At 46.6% G+C, this 26,033-nt stretch overlaps 1 protein-coding gene across 2 annotated transcripts in view; it reads right to left on the bottom strand.

Annotated features, from left to right (window-relative positions):
- Positions 1-1,061: 1,061 nt before the first annotated feature.
- ZFP64 (ZFP64 zinc finger protein) overlaps positions 1,062-26,033 on the bottom strand; it is an 87,903-nt gene continuing 62,931 nt past the window's right edge. Inside the window, exons 1-5 of one of the 2 annotated variants that reach the window (XM_072801456.1) lie at positions 20,835-21,080; positions 15,245-15,394; positions 14,923-14,985; positions 5,641-5,892; positions 1,062-3,000 (exon numbers count right to left, since the gene is read on the bottom strand). In XM_072801456.1, coding sequence (XP_072657557.1) covers positions 2,291-3,000; positions 5,641-5,892; positions 14,923-14,985; positions 15,245-15,394; positions 20,835-20,940 — 1,281 coding nt within the window. In that variant the 5' untranslated portion in view covers positions 20,941-21,080 and the 3' untranslated portion in view covers positions 1,062-2,290. Of the gene's footprint in view, positions 3,001-5,640; positions 5,893-14,922; positions 14,986-15,244; positions 15,395-20,834; positions 21,081-26,033 lie in introns of those variants that run through there. The other variant, XM_072801455.1, reaches the window with a different exon arrangement.

Genomic DNA, 26,033 nt, shown 5'->3' on the forward strand with positions numbered 1-26,033 from the left:
TTTTTGTAAATACGGTTTTATCGGCACACAGCTATGCCCATTTGCTTACCTATTCCCAGCTCCTTTAGTTACAATGGCAGAGTCCAGGGAGTGTGCTACAACAGCAGAGGTGAACAGAATTGAACAGTTTTATCAGACAAAGGCCAGCAAAACTCAAAATATTTACCAGCTGGCCCTTGACTGAAAAAGTCCACCAACCTCTGGTCCGGGGGGAAGACAAACTGCAAACATCCTCGATTTCCCTTCAGTCCCATTCTGACCTTGAAAACAGAGGCGCAGAAACTTGGTCTTTCTGGTCTGTACCAGGTCAGCAGCCCCTTAGGCCTTCAAGGCTGTTCCCCCCCCAGTTGTCATTATCTGCATATTTGAGGTCTCATCCTAGAAGGGTTAGTAGCCAGTTTACTCTCCCACTTCCTGAATTGTTTTACAAAGTTTTATCGGAATACAGACAAGTTCATTCTTTTTCTTCTAGCCCATGGCTGCTTTTGTGCTAAAACTGGAGTTTCGTCACATGAAACCTTATGGCCCCACAATGCCTCCAATACTATCTGATCTGGAACTCTTTGCGGACAGATCTTTGCTCTATGGGGAATCCCAAGTTGCTGGGTGATACCCAGGGAGAATTTCAGAGCCCTGAAGTCCATATGACTGGCAGGGTGGCGGGGGTGGGGGACGGGACCCAACTTTCTAAAAAGGTGGTTTCGGAGTTTACCTAAAGAGCTGTGATAGGAGAAGTTCGAGGCACGTTTACATGATTTCAATCTATGGGTTCCCACTTGAAAGGTCAACAGCCCTCCTGCTACTAAAAGAGAAACAAAGATAAGACTCGCGACAAAGGTGACAAAAGGATCTGTACAATGCACTGGCATGCAGTCACCAGACACTCCCCTGGACAATGGAAAAACCATTCCAAAGCAAAGATTAATTCTAACACGGGTCTCTGACATCATTTTCATCTTTTTCTCCTTATAACAAAGAGATCCGATAGTGTATGATCATTCATCTGCTGCCAGACTTAAGTCAGGTACATTCACACAGGATGCATAACAAAATCAGCTGCATATCCTTCATAAGTGAACTATTTATTCCCTTGTATACAATCTATAAAAGTTTTCACGTCTTTCCCCCCCTCGTTTACCAAAAAACAACATATCTATTTAGTCTGTTTTAAAAGCACAGATGTTTAACTTGATGACAGCACATAAGAATTTGTATTAAACAAAGATTGTACTTGAAGATGCCAAACAGGGAAACCACTCTGGATAAATCATATCCACTGGCATTCCAGAGCCTCCTCTAAGGTTTTTGCCCAAGTAAAATGTCCATCGACAAGACGTTTGGATTTTCATTTGTTGGTTCAGCAAACACCAAGAGCTTATTAGGATGAAAGACACTAAGCTCAGGCTGATTCATGCATCACAAGTCCCAGAACCAAAAGCCCCGGCCCAGGGCACCCCTCATCCTTTCTAGGTGAAGGATGTTAAATGCAGGTTCAGGATGGATCTGCGAGCGTTAGCTTGATCTCCGACGCCACCTACAGGTCACACTGCGTTTCCCCTTCGCTGCAGCAGGGAGACCTGAAGTCCCGCGCGCATCTGTGCATCTAGAATGCGTTACCGAACCATCCAGAATCCATTACTGAACAGGGTGGGGATGGAGAGCCCCACACACCTTAATCAGCCTAAATGGAAGAACGTAAGGAGAAGTGGAACGTTCCTCTTACATCATCCTACAGAGGAGTCTGCCTTTTTATTAGAAGACAATGATAAAAGGAACCACACCAAGGCATAAGGCGAACACTCCTAACCATCACCCGAGCTAAGAAATAGAACCTTTCCGGCTGTCCCCAGGCCCTCCACGTGTCCCCGCCGTCCTCTTCCCCTTCCGCTAAACGACACACATCAGTTTAGTTTCCTGCGTGGTCTGGAGAGTTTCATAATGCCATCGGAGGCGGGTGGAGCTTTAGGATCGGAATCCAGCATGAAACTATCCCTACTGGGATAGGGCGGCGCGCAATGGAACCCCCACCTTGGAACCACCGGGTCACAGCCAGTGGAGAAGGTGCACGGGGGAGAAGAGAGCAGGTGCAAGGGGGGTCTCCGTGGTGTTGCTCCGGCCTGCCTCTCATGCCAGGGGCTGCAGCCGTGGCCTCCAGGGCCTGTCAAGTTGGGGCAGCCGACCCCACTGGAACTGGCAACTTGAGTCTGGCTTGATGGGGGTGTGGGTAGTGGGGGGCTGGCCCGCAGCATCTGTCTGGGATTCGGACAGCTGACCGCCCTCTTTGGCTGATCTAGAGGCACTGGCTGGGCTCCAGCGATGTCTCCAGCTGCCCCGTGGAGACCAGGGTGCCCAGCTGCCCCGAGGCACTGCTTTCGGGTGGGAAGGTGACCAAGTCTGAGTTCTTGGTCTCACTCTGGTCATTGTGCTGCTTCTTATGGCATCTCAGGGAGTCGTCCCTGACGAAGGAGGCACCGCAGGTCTCGCAGCGGAAGGCCCGCTGGGTCACTATTTTGGCCACATGCTGGGAGCTGCCCCCGCGGGGCCCTTCCTGGCCCTGCGGGGCCTGGTTCTCCGTTTTGGTCTCGTCCCTGTGCACCTTGTCAATGTGCTTGGCCAGGCTGCTGGGCCGCTTCGTGTCGAAGCTGCAGAAGTCACACTTGAAGGGGCGGTCGGTGCAGTGCACCCTGCTGTGGACGCGCAGTGCCGCGGCGCTGGAGCACGAGTAGCTGCACTCGGGACACTTCTCCGGGTGGTCGGCCTGATGCAGCCGGCTGTGCTCCAGGAGGTCCGCCCGGTCCCGGCCTTGGAACGAGCAGTGCAGGCACTTGAACGTGTGCTTGATGCGGATGTGCGACTTGAGGTTGGCCTTCATGGTGCAGCGCACATCGCAGAACTCGCACTTGAAAGGCTTCTCCCCCGAGTGCACGATCATGTGCCTTTTCAAGTCCGAGCTGATTTTGAACTTGGCGCTACAGAGCCAGCACTGGAAGGGGGTGTCCCCTGACAATGGAAGGTGTGTTTCCATTAGAGCAGGCAGGCAAAAGAACTCCCTCCCTGGTTCCCCCCCTTGACCCCAAACATGCGTCAGATGCTTGGCCGCAGAGATGGTGAGGTCTTTGAACTCCCTAAGGCAGCCACTCACCATGGACATTAACTTCTTTTATCCTCAATCTTATGAGCAGGTACTATTAACCCCATGTAACAGAGGCTTACAGGTCAAATAGCCCGATTTTGAACTCAGGCACCATGGCATTCAAGTCCATACTCTTCACGAGGACACTTTACTTCCAAATCTCTTGCATTTCATGTAACACTCCAAAACTGGACACGGAAGACATGCAATTTATAACTGTTCCAAATCAAACTAGGACTTATTGCTTAGTGTTTTAAGCTCTACGGCATCCATTGATTGGCTTGCATTACTAAAGTTTCATGGTTACATACCTAGACGGAATTTTATTTATAAGATACAGAAATAAGGCTCAGGGAACAAATACTGAAAATCCATCGCCTCCTCTGTCCTCTGAAGGCACTGCTAAGGATTTTTAATTCTTTTGGAGGTTGCTACCGTAAAATCCTTATCATCAGTTGAACATAGCAAAGATGAGGATCTCACTTACCCTATACCACTTCCACCCCTCCCCTCTAGCCACTGCCACCACCACTGCTGCCGCTGCCGCCGCCGCCACCACCACCTCCTCCCTCCACTGTTGGGTGTGTTTTACTCCTCTGGCATTGTCTTCTACATTGGGTAATAGCCTCCTTTTAGTCCACCAGCTTGCAAGGTTTCTAGAGGATTCCCTTGTCCTCACTATAAAACCTCTCCCTACTTGTCAGGATTTTCACATTTGAGTTCAAGAACATTTGCATTCTGACCAGTGAATTCCTATGTTTTAACTAGTGTTAGAATCACACTCTAGTTTATGACCGGGTAATAGGTCATTCACCAGAGCCAAATACTTCAACAGAATTCCACCTACCTCCTTAGAGGGTTCACAATTTAGCTTGATTCTTGATTGGACTGTGCATGGAGGAAAAAAAGAATCTTGCAATAATCTCAAAAGTCACCCCGTCTTTTAGTGCAAATTTTGAGGTTTTTGTTTTTTTTTTTTTTAACCTTCAACATAGGAATCATCCTGCTATTTCCCTTTACTGAAATTTTATTAGCTATCTTCAAATATACAAATGAGAAATTTTGTTTTCTCCCTGGAGTTTATCATCCAGTAATTTCCACCAGCATGATAGCTGGAAGTTTGATTTCTTGCATATTTTTTGTCTTATCTCTATTTGTATACTTCAAGTAGTTTAGCTGGGTATAGAATTCTTCATTCAAAATCATTTCCTAACTTTGAAAGCACTATTCCACTATCCCCCCTAGAAGCCAATTATTACTGAGAAGTTTTTCTAGGTTTGACTCTGCCCATCCATTCTGTCCTGCTTGGCATTTCATGAATCCTTTCCACTCCCATGGCTCCTTGGAAATGGGAAATTCTTTTCCCAATTTTCTCACTTCTATTTTCATTTTTTCCCCTAGACCTAGTCAGTAACAAAACTATAAGTTTGGTTTTTAGTGGCTGACCCAAATCAGTTTTTTCTTTCTTCTAATCTCTGGGAAATTTCTTTACCTTTGTAGCCAGCAACTCTAGTTTTAACTCATACTTTGTACTATTTTTTCACAGAACTCTTCTTGGATGTTACATTTTTGCTAATGGGTAGATACCAATTAGAACTGAAAGATTCTTGTCCATCATTCAAGTACTCTGTTAACTACAGCATTTGTTAGATTTGGTGCATTTTAGATGACTCATTTCTTGCCAACGATTCATAATCCATAGTTGACATTTAGATTAAGGAAGAACAGACTGATTTAAGGATTAGATATAGGTGGCTATGGGTTTTACCTACTACTGGGCAGCATGGGCCAAATTGCCAATAGGCTTTAGCTTTTCCTCTGAGCTTTGTGGCCTTGGCAGTCTATATCCCAGTTCCAAGTCCAGAGCTCTCAGGGAATTAAGACACTGTCTAGAAAGATTGGGAGGCAGCCATAGAGTTGGGAGCCATGTATCTGTTGGAAGAGGTTTTTTGTTTTTAAACTTAGTTTCAGATGTCAGCACATTCCATCGGCTTGCCATCTTCATTGAAAAGTCTCATTTACTGAGCCCTCTTATGAGCCCCCTAGTCCCCAATTTTCTGTGCCATGATGAATTGGTTGATTCTATCTATTGTTATTCAACAGGGTCTCACAAAGGGAAGATAGAGCTCTTTGGCACAAGTCTAATTTTTAGAACTAGAAGTCTGATTTGCAGTTCTAGTCAACTAATTTTGCTACATTTCTGAATTCAACCATGTGATCAGTTTATGTGAAATGTCTGAAACACCTAGCTCATATCAGACTTTTGAGATACATCCTTTGCTTAACGGCTGTATTGGGTACTCATCCCCAGCTGTGGCCTATGTAGTCAAGTTAGAAAACCCAGCTGTCAGACTTTCATGTTTTACTGAAAGTTGTCATCTTGGTGAAAAACCACAGAAATTCCAATTCCTTTACCTACTACAAGTCATTTTAGTTGTGTTTTAGTGAGACGAAGGTTAAGAAACTGGAGAACAAGTGAGGCACAGGTTTCCAGGCCAAGGACTTACCTGTGTGGGACCGCAGGTGGACGGTGAGCTGGCTGGAATTGCGGCTGGCGTAGGGGCAGAGCTGGCATTTGTATGGCCGCTCATCAGAGTGTATCCTCAGGTGCTTCTTGAGACTGCTGCTGTCCACAGCGGCGTAATCACACAGGTGACACTTGTGGGGCTTCACACTGGTGTGGCAACGCATGTGCATGGTCAGGTTGTCTTTCCGGCTGAAGCACTTGTCACAGAACTCACATTTGTGTGGTTTGTCTCCTTCAAACACATAAGGAAGATTCAAGGTTTTAAGGGTTTCTCGATTAAGATGACTGCAAAGAGATCTGACCAGGATGGCGGTCTGGACATTTGGGTCTGCCGCTTTTGTCCAAATGCCCAGAAAGGAAGATACTGAAATATTGTTCAGAATGTTGGGAACGGAGAAGGTGTGCTATCCATTGATGGCTCACAAATTTTAAAGAATCCTAAGGAATAGATCAGATCAGATTGAAGGAGAAAAATCATTGGCCAAACCCCGTTTTTTGGGGGGGGGGGGGGAAGGTGTGGATATAGAAGCATTCAAGATCAGGTGTAGGGATCTTGGAACAGCTTTCATGGGTCAACAGTTGATGAAACATATAGAATGGTCAAGTTGACTCCTCCCTTACTTGTACCAAATCATATAATGGTATCTACCCCAGGCTGTTAGATACTTCGAGTACAGATATTCGAAGAACAGAACCCATGGCCAGAGCATTTCCTCTAGTGTTCCATCCCTCCCCTACAACCACTCCAGACTGATCATATACAAATAAGACATCTATCCAATAACTACATGCTTGGGGGAAAACCAGAACCAGGAAGACATGCTCAACTCAAGAAGTGAGGCTCTAAAAGCAAACCATTTTCACTTCCATAATAATTCCTATTAAGACTCTCAAGACATTGAGTCAAAGAGCAGAAAGGAGGTCAAAAAAAGGACTTTGAAGTTGGAGCTCAAGAATCTCTCAGAAGGCTGCCCAAAAGGACAACAGGGAAAATATAAGACATGAAAGCCAGTTCTAGATGGTCCAGAACAGAGCAAATAGTTATTTCTCAACAGTAATGACAGTCACAAGTCTTAAGATGGTTTATTAGGAGGCAGGGTGGTACAATTTCAGAGGTCCAAGAATGAGCTCTTAGTTTTCTGAAATGCTCAGATTAGCATGTAACTCTTCAGACAATGGAAGCAGTGTCTGCAAAGTTCTATAGAAATTATTTAAATAGACTCCTGTACTTGAACTAGCATTCAGTGGTAAGAGAAAATAAAGCCATTTGATGACTCAGAGCATCACACTTGAACTGTGTACATCAGAAAAAAGGAAGTGGATAAGATGTGGAATATAATAAAATGGAAAGCATTGCTTCCAAACCACAAGAGAACCATAAAAAAAAGGCAACAGGACACAAGTAAAAGTCAAACTATGTATAAGTAAAAACAGATTAAGTTTCCCTGCTAAAACTTTTAAAACATTAAAAAAAAAATCAGCTTAAGGTACATAAATATCTTAGGAAAATACTTTAAGATAGGAGTGTCAAATACTGCGCAAGACAGAAATCCTGGTGAAAGCTACTAAAAAATTCATACTGAAAAGATAAAACCAAATAGATGTGACTCAAACTTATGAATCTGGTATGGTTTCACAAAAGGTCTTTCAGAAGTTAGGGTGTATTTTAAAACCATTTTCATTTAAGAAGAATCAAAATCAGATTACCAACTCCCTAGCGATGGGCAGGGAAAGCTCCACGTGTCAAAACCCAGAGCCTAGCCCCGTTTTCAGAAAGTTTGTAGACTTAAGTTCATTTTTAACAAAAGGCTGGAAGCAAACTGTAATTCAATGTACTAGAAATAAAGAAACATAGGTAAATCAGATAAACAAAAAATGGTTAAAAAGGGAGGTTTGCTCAAGATACCAATACACCAGGGCCTTCAAGCTCAGCATTACTGCCTTTTTGGCCAAGTAATCCTTTGCTGTAGGCGGTTTTTAGCAGCATCTCTGACCGCTTCCCAGTAGGTGCCAGCAACACCTCCATCCCTAGTTTTAAGAGTCAAAAAGGTCTTCGGATTACTATCAAATGTCCCCAGGGCTGGGGGGACAAGACTATCTGGTTGAGAACCATTCCAACCGACATTGGGAAAGGAAAAAGGGACCACAGATCAAGTCCATCACAGCTTAAGTAGAACTTTACCCCCAATAAATGAAGACTTGATAAAATGGATAAAGTTCTGGGATGTATCAAATTATAAAGCCTGAACCAGGATAAAAGCAATCAATGACCATTAAAGTTGCTAGGTCAGAGATGAACCCTAAGGTGAACTGTTTGAGTACTCACTGTCTCCTTTCCAGGAGAAAATTCTGCCTCCTTTTCCCAGTGACCACAGGTTTGGCATGTGAATTGTTCTATCTACTAAAATAGGACTGAAATGGAGGGATCCCTCTCAGGCAAATGCTTTTAAGACCTGATGTGTGGTTCACCAGGTTTCCCTTGCCCAGATGACCTGTAACATTCCAGGTCAGAGTTTTTGTTTTTTAATTTTAAAAAAATTGGGGGGGGGGGAGGAGGGAAGGGTAGAGGGAGAGGGAGAAGCAGGCTTCCTGCTGAGCAGGGACCCAGACACAGGACCCGATCCCAGAACTCCAAGATCATGACCTGAGCCCAAGGCAGACATTTAATCTACTGAGCTACCCAGGTGCCCCTCCAGATCAGGGAGTTCTTAATTCAGGGTTATGGATAAAATTGGGGGGGGGGGTCCAATACCTTGTATGGCAAACAATTACATTTTTATTTCTATTATCTCTAACTGGAATTCAGCATTTCTACCAATTATGCATTCAACAAACCCAGTATGGTACCAAAGACCCTGGACAATAAATGGGAGCCATGTTCATACCCTAGGAGATTTGCTGCAGTTCTCCTGAAGGATCATTTATGCTCATCACTACTTCACAATTAATTTAGGATCTAGTAGCTGATCTGCTAACATTAAATGTAGTTTTCTTCATGTTCCTTTGCATACTGATCATCTAGGGGTAAATAGGGGCTCATTAAAATGTGTTTTTTTCCCCCCCCAGCTTTGGGATTAATTGATGTGACATTAAGGTATGCAACGTGATGATTTAATACAAGTATATATTGAAAAAGGATTACCACTATAAGGTTAGTTAACACCTCCATCTCAAATATGTTATTTATTTATTTATTTATTTATTTATTGGGAGAACATTTAAGGTCTACTCTTAACATTACAGACTTGAAAGTTGCTAATGGAACCGTCACCACAGAGTACGTTAGCTCCCAAGAACTCATTCATCTTAGAACTGGAAGCTAGTACCCTTTGACCACCATCTCCCATTTCTCAAGTCAAATTTAGAGAAACAGAGTAAACAGTAGTTTCAGTATGTCCAGGTTGGCTCTGAGATTTGGGGTTTCTAACAAGCTCCCAGGTGATGCTGACACATCTTGTCTTTGCTACACTTCAGGTAGCCAGAGTTTATGTATTAAAATACCACACGTTTAGCACAGCTAGAACTTGTACTGAAATATAGTTGAATGTGACTTCATTTAAAAACATTCTGGAAAGGATTCAGAAGCTTCATAAAATTGCCAGGAGCCCACAGCAGAAAAAAGGTCAAGACTGCCTTCATCTGGCATGTTCCAGACAGGCTATTCCACCGGCCAGGTCCTGGACAGAAGACCACAAGGTGCAGAGTGGTGACGGGCTCTGGGAGACCCAGGGAGGGATGGAGCCATCTTCACTTGTCCCTGAGATGGACACTGTCCTAACAGCCTAATCTACACTCCATCCGCTGAAAGAGTCATAAGCAGAGAGCATTGCAGGCGTGTTCTATCAGGCTTTCCAGGAAAAATGTTTAACATTCAATTAACGGTCTACAGCACAGGGAAAGAAAAAAAAAAAAAAAAAGCCTCCACTCTTTTCATGACCAATTAACCCTGATTCTAATGCCAAATGATGAAGTAAAATAGGATAAAAAAAAATGGAAACACTAAGTCAATCTCCTTTACTAAGCTAAATAAATGCTACATGAAGGGTGCCTGATGGCTCAGCTGGTTAAGCATCTGCCTTCAGCTCAGGTCATTATCCCAGGGTACGGGGATTGAGCCCCACATCGGGCTCCCTGCTCAGTGCTTTTCCCTCTGCTTGTGCGTGCTCTCTTTCAAATAAAATCTTAAAAAAAAAAAAAAAAAAAAAAGGTACACGAGCATCTTGAACATTTAAAATTCAACTCTAATTTTCGATTAAAAATTTTCATCCAGGATAAACTGGCATTTGAGGTATAGAAAAGAAAGATAACTTTTATTTTTTTTATTTTTATTTTTTTTTTATTTACTTATGATAGTCACAGAGAGAGAGAGAGGCAGAGACACAGGCAGAGGGAGAAGCAGGCTCCATGCACCGGGAGCCCAACGTGGGATTCGATCCTGGGTCTCCAGGATCGCGCCCTGGGCCAAAGGCAGGCGCCAAACCGCTGCGCCACCCAGGGATCCCGAAAGATAACTTTTAGAATAAAGGTAATAAAAACCCCCAAGATCAAGGCCTTGTTTCCCAGGTCTTGAATGCAAGCACATCCAGCTTTCTAACTTACTCTCCCCCAAATAAGCCCACAGCAAGTCCCTACTCTGGGCACACAGAGGTCCTGTTCTTTGGAGCTGCTCCTGTGTCTGCTGCACTCCCCTCCCCCTCTCCCCCTGCCATTTGCCTGTCAAACTGCACCCCTTCTGTTCTCAAAGTGCAGGGAGTGCCTGGGGGGGTCCTGGAATCTCTTCAGGTGGTGTGGTCTGCAGTCAAAAGCATCTTCATACTACTAAGAGGGGACGACTTCATGGTCGACATTCTCTCTCCTGTGGGAGCACCTGGGCAGCCCTTGCAGGTGCCTGAGCCCGGATCACCAGCCCCTGCCGACCCGCACTAGCAGGATGGAGATGCATCAGGGCCACACCCTCCCAGTAAACCCAGGGCCAGTTTCACTCAGGAACAGCCCTTCCAGCAGCAAACCCTATTCCTTACATTAAAATCTCTCCCCCTGAAGCTGAACACTGTCATGAAATGGGAAGTATGCAAACCAAAGTACGCTGGTAGTTTTGAGGAGAAGCCCTGGCAGGGTGGCTGCATTGCAAATGAGGTGAAGAAAGAACAGACCCTCTGTGGCTTTTTCAAATCTGGTATTTGGCGAATTCTTGAAGAATGAATGAAGTCAGTCTGTCATTTCCAGGAGAATTACTAACAATGCTGTGGCAGTAACATTCCAGTTTCAAACCCAAAGTAGGATATGGAACATCTATCCCTTACCCCTGGTGTGCAGCTTTTACTGAGAGTGGGAATATTATTATTATTATTATTATTTTTTTTAAATTTATTTATGATAGTCACAGAGAGAGAGAGAGAGAGGCAGAGACACAGGCAGAGGGAGAAGCAGGCTCCATGCACCAAGAGCCCGATGTGGGATTCGATCCCGGGTCTCCAGGATCGCGCCCTGGGCCAAAGGCAGGCGCCAAACCACTGCGCCACCCAGGGATCCCGAGAGTGGGAATATTAACAAGGGATTTTTTTTTCTATTATAAAATGGGTCAGTGTCTAGAAGAATTATGTAAGTTGGTAAACCAGGATTCTCTAAGTGACCAACGTAGGCCACGTCAAAAAAAAAAAAAAAAAAGAAAAAAAATCAGGCATGAGTAAGAGCCATTCAAGTGTATTCAAGTAAATACACTCTGAAACTAATATGTTAACTGGATTTAAACAATGAAATGTGTTACCTCTAAAAAACAATTGATTTTATCAATTCGAAAAGCTTATGGATGGGTCTTCAGAGTCTATATAGCAACTGATCCTTAAACTACCCTCAGGCACCTTGGGGGTGGGGCTCAGTCCAGTAAGCAACGGATTCTTGGTTTCAGGTCATTTCTTCATGGGTCATGGGATGGAGCCACGTGTCCAGCTCTGCGCTAAGTGGGGAGTCTCCTTGAAGACTATCTCCCTCTGTCCCTCCCCCACCCACATTTTTTCTAATTTATTTTTAAAGACTTGAGAGTGAGGGAGAGAATGAGTCAAGGGGAAGGGTGGAGAGAGAGGGAGAACCAGACTCCACGCTCAGCAGGGAGCCCAACATGAGGCTCAATCCCCAAACCCCCATACCACAACCTGAGCCAAAGGCAGATGCTTAACCAATTAAGCCATCCAGGTGCCCCTCAAATAGTCCAAAGAAAAGCTACCCTCCGTTGTGTTTTGGTAGAATGTTAGAATTTCTCTGGAAAGGCTTTCAACAAAATATTCCATTTCCAACCACATGTGAGGCATCAGATTTCCTTCAGATATTTCAAAATACACGGCAATGGACTGCATGCAGCGGTGAGAATCCAGCTGACTTGAGGAAATTTGCAAAGATATAGATAATACCACTGCTCACTTTTTTTTTGGGGGGGGGGAATTAGTTACTTCTCATAAAAGATAGTTATAAGGAGCTTCCGGGTTTTTTGTTTTGTGTTTTTAAGATTTATTTTTTAAGTCCTCTCTCCACCCAGCGTGGGGCTCTAACTCACAACCTTGAGATTGAGAGTTGCATTCTCTACCACCCAAGCCAGCTGGGCGGCTCTGGCTGCTATTTTTAAGTGGATAAGTATTTTAAAGTTTGGTTTTTAATTTCTAGCGCAGTAGATATAGACAGCCACAAATTTGGGATAGGGGTGGGGAAGATCTTCAATCTTTAGATGTAAAAGGATCACACACAACACAGTGCTTTGAGCAGCACCATTGTATCAGTTTGGCAAAGGTCCAGCCGAAGCCTGAAGAGATGACCTGCACGTATCACCAGGCTCGGTCAGGGATGCCCTTCAGCCCACACACCAGTTCTTGATCTTGTAAGTAGAACCTTTGCTCTATGAGCCAGCCATGTGGCCAGAGTCAAGACTTCTTTCTCCCAGCCTTCATTTCCATAGCTAGGAATGGCCATGTGACTATGTTCTGGCCCTACAGACATGAACCCCAGTGACATGAAACTTGTGGGCAGTAAGCCAGCTCGGACCATGCCAACGTGGGCTACATCCTCAGGATGCCGAAGCAACAGCATAAGAGCCTGAGTTCCCAAAACCACAGGACTGTCTACCATACTTAACTCAGACTGTCCCAAGACAGAAATATCTTGGTTTTAAGCCACTATTAGGTCTCACGATCACAAGGGATACTACTTCTGGGTCACACCCTGAGGGAGAGATGCTGTAAGGCCCCCAGACCCCTCTCTTGTTTTTCACTAGTTAAAATATTCAGAGAACTAGAGCATTTGCCCTGGAGACGGAGAAATAGCTTTAGTATCTGCTAGAGAAGCCATCTGTCTGCTCCCCTCTGTATCACTGAGTCTGAAGCCCCACCCGTGACAGGGCCTTGCCTTCTTTCTGTATCCCCATCATGGTCTGTATTATTCCAACAAGACATTAATCCAACCCCTTCCTATCTTCTGAGGCCCGGGCACTGCTGACATTTGGGGTCTGGGAATTCTTTGTCATAGGGCCCAACCTGAGCATCGCTGGAGTTCGGTGGCACCTCTGGCCAGCTACATAGGGGAGGTCTCCTCTTGGTTCACGTAGCTTCTGCAGTCTGCGTGCTCCTGCTGACCTCATCCTGGCAGCCCTTTCAAGTTGAGGACCAAACTTCCCCTTCACTATGGTACCTCTCATGACCTACCTTTTCCTGGGAAAAAGGACCCTTTGTCCTATTTGCATAGGACGATGCCCATTTCACTAGATGCCGAGAAAGCGGTCCTCCTATTGGAGCTCTCAGGTTTAGCTGTGCATGAGGCTGCCCTTCTGGAAAAAACCTCCCTGCTCTCCTTGATGCCTGAGGTGGCTCATATCCCACTAGTCACCAAGGATGCTGCTTGGGGAGGATGCAAGGCAGGGCATAGCCCATGGGAGGGATGCTGGGAGTCCCATCCCTGCTAACGCTTTCCACTAGTTCACAGAGCAGTTGCCTTGTACCTGGAGATGAAACTATAGGTTGAGGAGGACAGTCATTCTACCAGCGGTGGAGTACCAAGTTGTGCTTAAAAGAAAGTGGATTATAAGCCACTTGGTTCGGTTTCTGTAAGAGCCAATCGATCAGTATCTTTTTTTAAAGAATCTGAGAGAAGGAATGGGTAGGAGTGGGGGGGAAGGGCAGAAAGAGGGGCAGGGAGAAGCAGACACCCTCCTGAGCCCAGGGCTCCACCTCAGACCGGAGATCATGACCTGAGCAGAAGGCAGTCAGGTGTGTGCCCCGCCCTTTTGTAGTCTTCTTTACGCTCAATGTAGGGCCTGAACTTCCAAACCCAAGATTAAGATCCTTGCTCTCCCAACCGACTAAGCCAGCCGGGTGCCCCAGAGACCACCAGATCTTAACTTTCACAGGCTCATACAGGGTCTACACCAGAAATCAAAAGGTGGGCAAAGTTTCTCTGAGGAGCCAGACAGTAAACGCCTTCAGCTTGATGTATCGTGCAGTCTTTCTGGCAAAGACTTAATAATGCCACTGTAGGGTCAAAGCAGCCACAGATGACAAATGACAAATTGTCACAAGCTGCATTTGGCCCACAGGCCATAGTGTACAGACCCTTATTATAGATCATAGAAATTCCTTTGCTCCGGCACATCTTATTTCTCTGTGTTCTCAGTAGCTGGCTGCTCTTAAGGAGGAACTGTTAAGAAGCAACTTTATTATTATTTTTAAAGATTTGAGAGAGAATGTGTGCACACAAGTAGGGGAGAGAAGGGAGAGGGAGACTCCCCACTGAGCAGGGAGTGCAACGTGGGACCCGATTCCCAGGACTTTGGGGAGTATGACTTGAGCCAAGGCAGGTCCCTTAACCCACTGAGCCAGCCAGGTGCCCAACAACCTTATTACTCTTACGTGAGATTTAATAGGGCCACAATGCCTCTTAGCCCTGCCTCACCAACCTCTCCAATGAGCTCACACCTTCCAAGCCTTTGCACTTGCTATTCCCTCTGCTGGAATGTTCCTCATCTGGTTACATAGCTATCTTTATAGTTTAAGGCAAGCATCTTCAGAAAGCCTTTCAGGAACAGCCTAGATCTGATATCCTAGGATAGGATCTCCCAGGATGGTCTCCTAAGCCTCTTTTTAGGTCACAGCCCAACCCGCCAGACCATTTCATGGGGCAGAGTCCATTTCTGTCCTGCTCACTGCTATATGTCAGCACTTAAATTCATATCCATTTCCTTTTTTTCGACATTAAAGTTTCAAACAAATGAATGGATACCTACCCGTGTGGATTCTCAGATGGCGGTCCAAATCTTTCATGCCATGAACAGTTTTGAAGTGGCAACCTGGAGGAGGAAAAAAAAAAAAAAATCAGCTTTTCTCAAAATACAGCCTCAAAAATAAGTTACTATAAACCTGAAGTTCTCGGGGGAAAGTCACACCGAGCTCTGATGCCACAGGATGCTTGGAAGGCATAGAATGTTCCTGTGTGGGGATTACACGGAGTGTGACAAGGACTCCGAGGATCAGTCAGGCCCAGCTTGCCCACCAGTGACACCCCCCCACCCCCAGAACGGGCTCCGTACATTCAAGTTGATGCTTCACCTGGGTAGCAACAATTGAATGTCCTTTCTCCGAGGGTCACGGTTTGTTCCTTGGACTCTGAGGGGGGGGCCGAGGCAGGGGCTTTCTGGGCATCACTGCTGTCCGTGGAGGGACAAGTTGGTTTGGGAACATCATTATCTAGTTCTGAAGCTGAAATGGAGACAAAAAGAAGTATTAATTTCTCAAATATAACCACCATGGGAAGTCTTACAATATAAGCAGGCTTGTTTTACCTCCATCACCTCTCCAAAAAAAAGAACCATTAAAATGGAAAGCCATAGGGGACCTGTGTGGCTCAGTTGGTTAAGCAACTGCCTTCGGCTCAGGCCATGATCCCAGGGTCCTGGGATTGAGCCCTGCGTTGTTGGGCTCCCTGCTCAGTGGGGAGTCTACTTCTCCCTCCCTCTGCCACCCCCCACTTGTGCTTTCTTGCTCTCAGATAAAAGCCTTCAAAATTGAAAGCCACAAAAACTCTGGCCTTACAGAATTCCTTTCTTGAACTACCAACTTCCAGGAAATATAGGAGACAAGGGACATAGTAACAGGACAGACAACTGGCAAGGTTCAGGCTGCCAAACTTTGCAATGGTGGCTTCTCAAATGACCAGTGAAGACTTAGTTTGTAGATTTTTGGACCACAAGCTGATTTTATTATAACGATAACACGAATTACAAGTGGTACACAACAACGGCCAAATATTAGAGATGATACAAGGCTGGTCCAGCAATGTCAAGCTATTTTTGAAAGCTTACTCAATTTGAGTTGGTTTTGTCTCCACTCAGTAGGTCACAGACCACACTTCAAGCACCACTGATCTCCTGGACAAAATGCCACTGCTTCAACAAATCATTTAGAGAGGGAGGAGGAGAAAAAGCCTGGAGAGGAGGAGGGCTTGCGTGATCAGGAGGTTACTTGGGTCCTGATTTTATTTTATTTTTTTTTAAAGATGTATTCATTCATGAGATACAGAGAGAAACAGAGGCAGAGACACAGGCAGAGGGAGAAGCAGGCTCCATGCGGGGAGCATGATGTGGGACTCGATCCCGGGTTTCCAGGATCATGCCCTGGGCTGAAGGCAGACGCTAAACCGCTGAGCCACCCAGGGATCTCTAATTTTAAACATAAGAGCCATGTAAAACCATGACAAAGCCTGAACACTAGTTTTTTTGTTTTGTTTTGTTTTAGGGTGTGAAGATGAAATTAGAGTTTTTAGAGAACATTCTCCTAGTTCAGGGATGGTTATTTACAAGGTGTATAGATATCTGATTTGCTTCAAAACAATCCAGGGCAGGGGAAATAGCTGGACAGAAGAAACCAGACTGGCTGCGTGTAATGGATATTGAAGCCCAGCACCAGGTACATGGGATCATTTCCTGTGTAGAACTATGTGAAATTGACATTTTTTTGGGGGGGCCACAATGGTCAGATAGTTTCATGGGGTTCAACCTAATGTGGAGGTTTAAAACTTTCTGTAACAAAACCCAAGCATTCCTAAAAGATTAGAAAGTGAGTGCTTTCCAAATAGATTTAAACCCAAGGAACAAGAGGCGCTGTGCTGTTAGTCTGAAATCTAAAACAAAATTTACTAGTACATATAAGTTAGAGGCCAAAAATTGGGGCTTTCTGCTCCAGATACAGAAGGTGGATTTTATGCTCAGTGAGAGGTTGGTTTCCCTTGAGAAGCTAGTGAATACGGTGAAGGCTTCAGCTCTGGGCACAGGGCTTGCTTAGCTATTTGCTAACAAAAAGACTTAACCTGAGCCTCTGTTTACTGCTCTGAAAAAGGATCACTGACCTGCTGTAGAGTTAACAATGCAAATTCTCAGCACATCACCCAGCCTGTGCCTTGTAAGTACTATTCAGGGATGGAGGACCTCAGGGGTCACAGCTTAATGGTGGTAGTGCTCAAAGTCCTATAACGGGCTCTGAACAAAGTGACCTAATCCTATGGGTCTCAATTGAGGGTCATTTTGCTCCCAGGTGACATTTGGGAATGCTTAGAGATTTTTTTTTTTAAAGATTTTATTCATTTATTCATGAGACACACAGCAGAGGCAGAGACACAAGCAGAGGGTGAAGCAGGCTCCCTGCAGGGGGTCTGACACAGACTGGATCCAGGACCTGGGTATCAGGCCCTGAGCTGAAGGCAGCGGCTCAACCACTGAGCCCTGCCCCCACCAGGTGTCCCTGCTTGGGGACATTTTTGATGGTAATATGCACACATATAAGGAACACTGGCCCCTCACTGGTAGAGGCCAGGGATGTTGCTAAATAACCTACAATATACAGGAGAGCCCCCATACCTGTGTCAGTCACCTGAATTGTGGGTTTTAAATGTAGCTTCCCAGGGCTCACCCCAGATTACCAGGGGTGAGGGTGGTTAAGGATAGGTCCCAGGAACCTGCACTTTTGAAGTGCTGCCCGGGTGACTGACACTCAGTCCTTGCTTCTCAAAGGGTGGTCCCCAGGGCTCCAACATCAGCATAACTTGGAAGCTTGTTAGAAATGCAGAACCTCAGGTCCCAGCCAACAGATTCCATCTGCACGTTAACAAGATCCCTAGGTGATTCCTATGCACAATAGGAGGAGCCCAACGCCAAGGCAAGGCTTCTCAAACTAGCGCATCAAGAGTACCTGGAGGGCTTGTCAAGGCTCAGGTGGCTAGGGCTTCACCTTTAGAGTTCCTGATTCAGTAGATCTAGGGTAGAGCTGGTAATTTTTCATTCTAACAAGTTCCCGCTGATGCTGATCTGGCAACTATCCTTTTCAAAACTGCTCAGTGAGAAAATAAACTGGCTCAGAGATGCTGAATAAAGGGTGCAGGGCTAGAAGTTTTCAGCTGATCAAAACGCACACTTGCCAGATCTGAAGGAAGCCCATCACTAGGCCCCTTAAGAGGAAACCCAAAACCTTAGCAATTCATATTAAAGAAAACCATTAGACGGGTAAGGATTTTTAATCCCAGAGAAACCAAAAGAGATTGAAAAGTGAAATCGAAGGGAGAGGTTGTTAAGGCACTGTTTCAGGAACTAACTGGAAAGCCAGCTACGTTTCAAATTTCAGTTCTATCATTTATTAGCTGTGTGACCTTGGAGAAGTTACTCCACCTTTCCTGTTCCTCAATAACCACATCTAAAATGGGGATCGTGGCCCTCACCTCCTAGGTTTCGGTGAAGATTAAGTCCTTTAATATATGTAAAGGGACCTGGTACAGAAGTCAATGCTACATAAACATCGATTTTGTCTAATGATGTATACACACGAGCCACCAGATTCTGCAAGGGAGCAAAATGCACTGGGCCAGGAGACAGGCAGAAGAGATGGGGTTAAGGCGATAAAGCAGTCATCCAGTGCACAAAGGGCCTCCCAAAGAGACTTCCTTACTTTTAAACCTCCCAGAAGCCAAGCCAGGCTGGAAACCCACTCTCTTCTGATGATGAGCTGGGCCAGAGACCCTTCTAGCATGAAAGTGGGGGTGGACCACATAATAGAACTCAGTTTAGCACAGTCAACATTTTAGCCCTATGAAAAACCACTGTTCCTTTTAAGGTTAACCTTTTTTTTAAGTCGATTTTTTTTTTTTTTTAATTACTGGTCGTGACTGAAGTCTACCTGTTGACCTGCTCCATTTTATTTCTTCCAAAAACCTATTTGAGTCACAAAGCCATTTGCAAATTAACAGTGGCCCACTCCTGCTAAATTTGAGGGGGGGGGGGGGGGGGAAGGAGCCTAAACAAACCTCAAAAAGGAGGTGGACTTTTGTTCAGTTTGACGCACCTAAAATGCAGGAGGAAAAAAAACACCGCATCAGTTGGAAGGTTGCTTTCTCACTACAGTGGTGGCTGGTGCTTAATTCTGATTGTGTCCTGCTCCCACAGGGGGCATCCCAAGTTCCTCACAACGCAGAGCACCCTCAGCCTTGGAAACAGAGGGCGTCTCCAGGAGGCATCTCCCCAGCAGTGTGTGCAAGAACAAAAAGGAGCCCATGGCACTAACTGAGCAACAGCCAGGGGTCATTCAGGTTATGGTCTTTTATGATTGCTTCGCCCCAAGATTCAACACCCCCAACAACATTCTCCAGTTCCTCTTTTACAGAGGATCAGCAGGGGGCCCTGCCCCCTCCCCCAGCTCCCTTCCCAGGAAGACCCTCCCGAGGCAACGCGTGTCCATTACAATCCTGGGGCACAAAGGCAGTTAATGGTGTTTTGGTTAATGGTAGCTCCAGCCAGCCAGATTTTAGTTTTAGGGACTGTCGTTTCAAAGTAGCTTCGTTGAACGTCTCCCCTCCACCACCTCCTCGGGCCTGTGGTCCTCCAAGCCCACGGGACCTGCCTGCACCGTCGGAGGTGGGAGCCTTATTCGCGGAGACCCCCCCCCCCCCCTTGCTCCCTTTCTAGGCCGGAAAAACCCAGGGGGAGACGGAGAAAGAAGTTCACTTCGAACTAAGAGGTTATCAGCTAATCGCGAAGGTGGGGTGGGGGGGTGGGGTGGAGAGGAGATCGAGTGGAAGTTACGTTATCTTAATCTGAGGGCAAGATAATCAGAAAGGAAGCGCCTTAGAAATGCAGACTCCGCAACCCCACCTCACCCCCGAGATTCCAACGGGGGGGGGGGTGCGCGAGCTAAGGGTGGACCGAGGCATTTAGCGGCTTAGCAAAGCTGCCCACCTGCAGCTTCTTCAGAAGCGGAGGCTCCACCGGCCACTGGGTGAGAAATGCCGCCCTGAGGGTTTAGGCTAGCCCCGGGGTCCCCCCTCCCCTCATCCCTCCTCTCCAGCCACCTGGCTGCCGGCTCAGCCCGCAGAGCCCGACCGTGCACTGTTCTGCTCAACGCACCCCTCCCTCCAGAGCTTCATTTAAAGTAAACAGGAGGGGAGCCCTGGGTGGCTCAGCGGTTTGGCACCTGCCTTTGGCCCAGGGCGTGATCCTGGAGTCCCGGGATCGAGTCCCGCATCGGGCTCCCTGCATGGAGCCTGCTTCTCCCTCTGCCTCTCTTTCTCTGATACACATAAATAAAATCTTAAAAAAAGAAGTAAAAGGGAAAGTCCTCCCATCACCTGTCGGACCTCAGGTGCCCCCCCCCCCCGCCGGCTGTAGCCTTGCTGACGTCCCCGGCCTCTGCGCTGCGCCTGCAGTGCCCTCTGCGCCCCCCGCTCCCCCCCGCCCAGCATCTCCAAGCCCCTCGTCGGGTTTTTACTCGACGCCCACCTCCGCGAGGCGCTCCCTGGGCCGCGCATTTGCAGGGCCCCCTCCTCTGCGCCTCCGCGCTCACGCACCTGACCCCCGGCAAGCCGAGGGGACCAGAACTCCGTCTGCTTGGTCCTCGCCGTTGCCCACCCGCCCCCCCCAGCACCCGGCCACCCCCCGTCCCCCGGCCGCGCCGCCCCAGGCCAGCACCAGGAGGTCGGGGACCCGGCGACCCGGGCCGGCGCATCCTCCCGGGGACCCGCGGCTTCCCAGCGCAGGGACGGAGCCGCAGAGTTTGCCGGAAGACGGGGCAGCTGCAAGGAGGTGCAACTTCCAACGGCGCGGGGCGGGGCGGGGCGGGGGGCGCGGGTCCCAGGTCCCGGGGCGCGCGCGGCGCTACTCACCGGGCACCCCGGCGGGCGCGGGCGCGGCCTCGGCGGACTCCCTGCGCGCGGGCTGCGGCCGCCGGGGCCCGAGGTGCTGAGGCCGGGCCTGCTTGCGCCGCGACATGGCGAGAGGGACCTGCCTCCCGCAGCCGCCTCCCGGAGTTGGGCAGTCACCCCCCCGCTCCCCCGGCCGGAGCGCGCATGTCCCGGCAATTCTGCTCCTCGGCCGAGCCCGGGCGATTTATCAAGAACCCTGACGGCTGATTGGCCCGGAGCCAGGACCTCGGGGGTCCCCGGGCCGCGCGCTCCGCGCCCCTGCAGCCCTCACCACCTGAGCGCTCGTTAGAAATGCAGACTCTCGGGCCCCGCCCCAGACCCGCCGAATCAGAATCTGCATTTTAACAAGCTCCCCAGGTGATTCGCAGGCACATTAAGGTCTGGGAAACCGCGTCTGCATTTTAACGAGATCCCCAGGTGATTCGCTTGCCCATTAAAATTTCAGAAGCACAGCTCTCCTCCAACTTTCATGTGCGCGCGAATCACTGGGGATCTCGTTAAAATGCAGATTCTGACTCAGTGGGTCTGGGGTGGGGGCCTGAGCTTCGGTATTTCTAACGAGCTCCCAGGTGATGCCACGGCCGCTGCCGCTGCTGCACCGGCCGTGTTTTTTGGATTCTGGATTCTGACTTAATTAGTCTGGGCGGAAACCTGGGCATTGGTTTTTTTCTTTTTTTTTTTTTTTTAAGCTCCCCAGGTTATTCTGATGTGCAGCCAAGGTTGAGAGGCCTGACCTCCAGCATCTCTGCATTTAAAATTTAAATGAGGCTAGAGAGTCTCCAACTGCAGAGGAACCACTTTATGGAGGAGTCCATTAAAAATGCAGATTCTGAAAGTTTTGGCTTCCGGCGGGCGGCCGAGCCCAGTAGTCTGTGTTTCTAGACGGCGCCCCCCTCCATCCCCCCATCCCCCCATCCCTGGCGCGGTGACTCGGGCGCCCCAGGTCTAGGACCACCCGCGCAGGAAGCCTGGGGCCAGCAGGGGCGCGGCCCGCCCAGCAGGTGACGGGGGCGTGGGTCCTGGGGGGCGGGTGCGCTAATTGGCGTTCATGCTCAGACTGGCTGGGACCTTGATGAGACCCGAGGGGGACCCCTCCTTGCAGCAGGTGAGCGACATCCAACAGGGAGCAAAGGAAGCCACCTACATCCCTCGGGTGTTTACTCTCTACAAATTGGGGAAGTTGCTGGAGGCGGGGCAGCGCCCTAATCTTGCCCAAACCTGCGCGTCACGTGGGGGCCCTTGCGAGAAAAGAGCCGGGTTCGGCCTGAATCCGGGTTATCTCACAGCGCCCCTGCTGACAGTCTACGCTGTGGCCCGCCCGGCGCCGTGGGGTCTCAGCAGCCGCCTGTCGCCCGCCCTTCTGTGGGGTTGCCGGTGGCAACTCCTAGGGCAGGGCCTGTGAGATGATGGTTTTTTACGTTTCTCAAAAACTGAGCTGGTTTTCTCCAACTTCCGGCCGATTTTCACGTGGCTGAATGGATTTTAGGGAGGGTTGTGTAATGCCAGGTGATGTCACCCAAGGTTAAATGTACTTATTTACGCGTTTCCTTACGACTTTTTAGAAAAGCAATCTCTACCCTCCACGTGGGGGCTTGAACTCACCACCCAGAGATCAAGAGTCCCAGGATCTATCTATCCACTGAGCCAGCCAAGTGCCCCAAGGTTAAATTTTAGAGCCAAATAAATTTTTTTTAAAGCAACTTTAAAATTTTTCTTTGGGATGTGCATCTGCCTACCTACACACATGTATAAAGCCATTTGAGAACTTAGGTCTGTGCTTAGGGTTATCGTGCCTTGTGGGACGTCTCAGCAGAATACTGGATTCCCGCAGGGACAGGGGCTGCCTCTAGGGGAAGCTACCCAGCCAGAAGGAGGGGAGGTATCGGATACCTGCCTGAAGCGAGTATATGGGTTTATATTTAATATTTATATAGCATCTTGCCAGGTCAGGTGCACTCAGTTGGATTAATCCTTGGTACATGACACCTGGTCATTACTGATCCGTTGCTGGCTTATGTTTGTGTGGCTGCTTGTTTGTCCCAGGGCTTATTAGGATATAATAAATACCAGGGAACCCATCACCCAAAACTGGGAGCATAACCTAAACCCCACGTACTTCATTCCTTTGCTTTATCTTTTCAGCAAGCTCTTTTGCACCTACATGTAATCTTAAAACACCATTTTAATTTTTAAAGAACTTAAGGGTGTGTAATTTTCTATGAATCCCTCCCTCATTTATTATATTGCTAAAACCATCCAGATTGCTGTCACTGTCCTTGTCTGACTGCTGGGTAATATTCTATGGTGTGAAAATAGCACAGTTTATTCATCTGCCTTCCTGTTGATGGACGCTTGGGTTGTATCCCAGTCTTTGTGAATCGTGTGGCTATGATCTGGGATCCTTCTGAAGTGTCAGAGGTTAAGGTTAAGTGACTGTACACATTTTTGGATGGTAGGTGACTGTTTTAAGAGATTATGCCAAAGTGGTGGCGCAAGTTTACATTTCAACCAGCCAAATAAGAAATACTGGGGAGCCACGTCCTTTACTATACTCGGTATTTTCAGATGTCTTAATTAATGTACAGATGTCAAATTAATATTCAATGATATTTCACTATGGTCTGGATTTGCATTTTCCCTGCACGTACGGTTTCAACAAAAAACAAAGCAAAAATTGTTTTTCACAAAAGGACAGCAACTGATTAAATTTCTTTCATTTTTTGAAGGTATTGTTGTAATACTTCTTTTTTTTGGTAATACTTTTTAATACATCCGTTCAAAGTTATGGCTGTAAATTGAATTCACTACCATGATTGGTTTTAATGGCTTGACTTCAAGGGTCATAACTGAAAATCTGAAAAAAAAAAAAAATACAGGTGTACCTGGCTGGCTCAGTCAGTAGAGTACATATGTGCCTCTTGACCTAGGGAGGGGCTGTGAGTTCAAGCCCCACGTTGGGCATAGAGCTTCCAAAAAAAAAAAAAAAAGAAAAAGAAAAAAAAGAAAAAATATAACTCATACAGTAGATATCTAAGTAAAAGCCGGGTATCATTCATTAGCTATGATAAGTCATGATTTTCCTCCAATCCCATTCATCAATTATACAAGTTGACTATTTGTTTTTTTTGAAATGCAGCTCATAAATTTTCATCTTCCCTGATACTCAACCTGGGGCCTTTGCCAATTAAACTGAAGAGGGCGCATCACTAGATCTTTAACAGATGAATTCAAACCCACTGGACAATGTTTAAACCGATCAGAAAATTCTGTTGCTTAAGTTTAAACACGCAGAATGAGGTTTTTCCAGGTGATACCTTTTCATTGTCCTTCAGCAACAAAATTACAGAACAAGGAAACTATGGCCAAACATGCATTTCAAAATACTTTCACCACAGGATGTTTCTCTAGGCAATGAGTTACTTTTTCATTCTTTATATATCATCTTGATCCTGAATTTTTTTTTTTTTTTTTTTTTTTTTTTTAATGCTTGTGGGATGCCTGGCTCAGTGGCAGGGTCCTGGGATGGAGTCCCACACTGGGCTCCCTGCAGGGAGCCTGCTTCTCCCTCTGCCTATGTCTCTGCCTCTCTGTGTCTCTCATGAATAAGTAAATAAAATCTTAAAAAAAAAAAGAATGCTTGTTGGGTAGTTCCCTTCAAGAGAAAGTAAAATTTTCTTTTTTTTTTTTGAAAGTCAAATTTTCAATGCTTGTCACTTTTTAAAGGAAAAGTGGAAAATCTCTATAATTTTGATAACTTAAGTCTTTTGCCAAGAGATAAACGGTGCACTTATGAATTATATGAAGGATTCTCCTCATCTCTCTATATCTCTTTTCAAAGCATTATAAAGCCTGAGAGGCAGTAAAATGTAAATAACACATAGACTAGAGCCAGCATGAGTTAGAAAACTGGCTTTGTGACTGTATGGCCTCGGGAAAGCTGCTGTGTGCTCCAGTTTTCTCATCAATAAAATGGCAATGTTAACACAGCTAGGGCGAATGAATTTCTATACGCAAAGGACACAGGACAATGTCTAGTGCCGAGTCAGTACTCCCTAAGTGTTAACCGTGTCTATTTATAATAATAGAGTGAATGTATTAGTTTACTAATAAGTTATTAGGTATAACAATAGCTCACAGTCCTCTACAATTGGTGGTTCCAATTAAGTAGGCACAGATATTGTTGTCCATGGGAACTAAATTGGAAGCAAACAAGCCTGTGTCTTCACTCAACCCTTCTGAGTTGCAGATTTTCCATTCTTTTCATACCAGTTTCAATATATGTATATTATTATTTTTTGAGAAATAGGGTGAGACAGCATGAGTCAGCGGTGGGGGGGTTGGGTAGGGAAGGCAGCGGGAGGGGGAGAGGGAGAGGGAGAGAAAGAATTTTAAGCAGGCTCTCTGCCCAGCACAGAGCCTGACGTGGGGCTGAAGTCACAACCCTGAGATCATGACCCGAGTGGAAATCAAGAGTTGGATGCTTAACTGAGCCACCCAGGAGCCCCGTTATATGTATATTAAATGAGAACTTCATTCATTTAATATTGCTCAACTAATTGCTCTCTTTTTTAAGAGATAAAGTCATTGCTCACCTGACTTCCGTCTTTTCTGCTACCTTTCTCCACTATGGATACAGGAATGAATGAATAAATGTTTATCCAGGTACAAATAATTCCCCAAATGCGTGTAAAGGCAGGAGCAAATCTGACTCTTTTCTCTGCTAGGAATTTATTTGTTCAATTGATAATTTTTTGAGCTCATACTACTACCTGGCTCTGTTCTGGGTATGGGGTATAGAGTAATATGCAAGACAAAGAAGACCCAGCAGGGCAGCCAGACAATGAATGAATGAGTGCATGAGGTCATGTCAGATAAAGATGGGTGCCCACAATCAAGATGACATGGGGTGGTAGGAACCTAGAGTGACTGGGTGGTATTGGGGAGGGTTGCTGAGTTTGGCTAGAAGTGACCTTTGAGCTAAAACCTGATAATAATAGGCAACCATGGCAAGAACCACAGAGAGCATTTCTGGTGGAGATAACCAACAAAGGCTCTACGGAGATCAGCTTTGGTGTGTTTGAAGCAAAGTAAAAAGCATTGGTGACCAGTTAGTTCCCAGAAAAAAAAATATGGCTCGTAAAGAGTTGGGAAAAAGAAAAA

The sequence above is a fragment of the Canis lupus genome, chromosome 26 (assembly GCF_048164855.1).
Source record: "Canis lupus baileyi chromosome 26, mCanLup2.hap1, whole genome shotgun sequence".
Classification (NCBI taxonomy): Eukaryota; Metazoa; Chordata; class Mammalia; order Carnivora; family Canidae; genus Canis; species Canis lupus.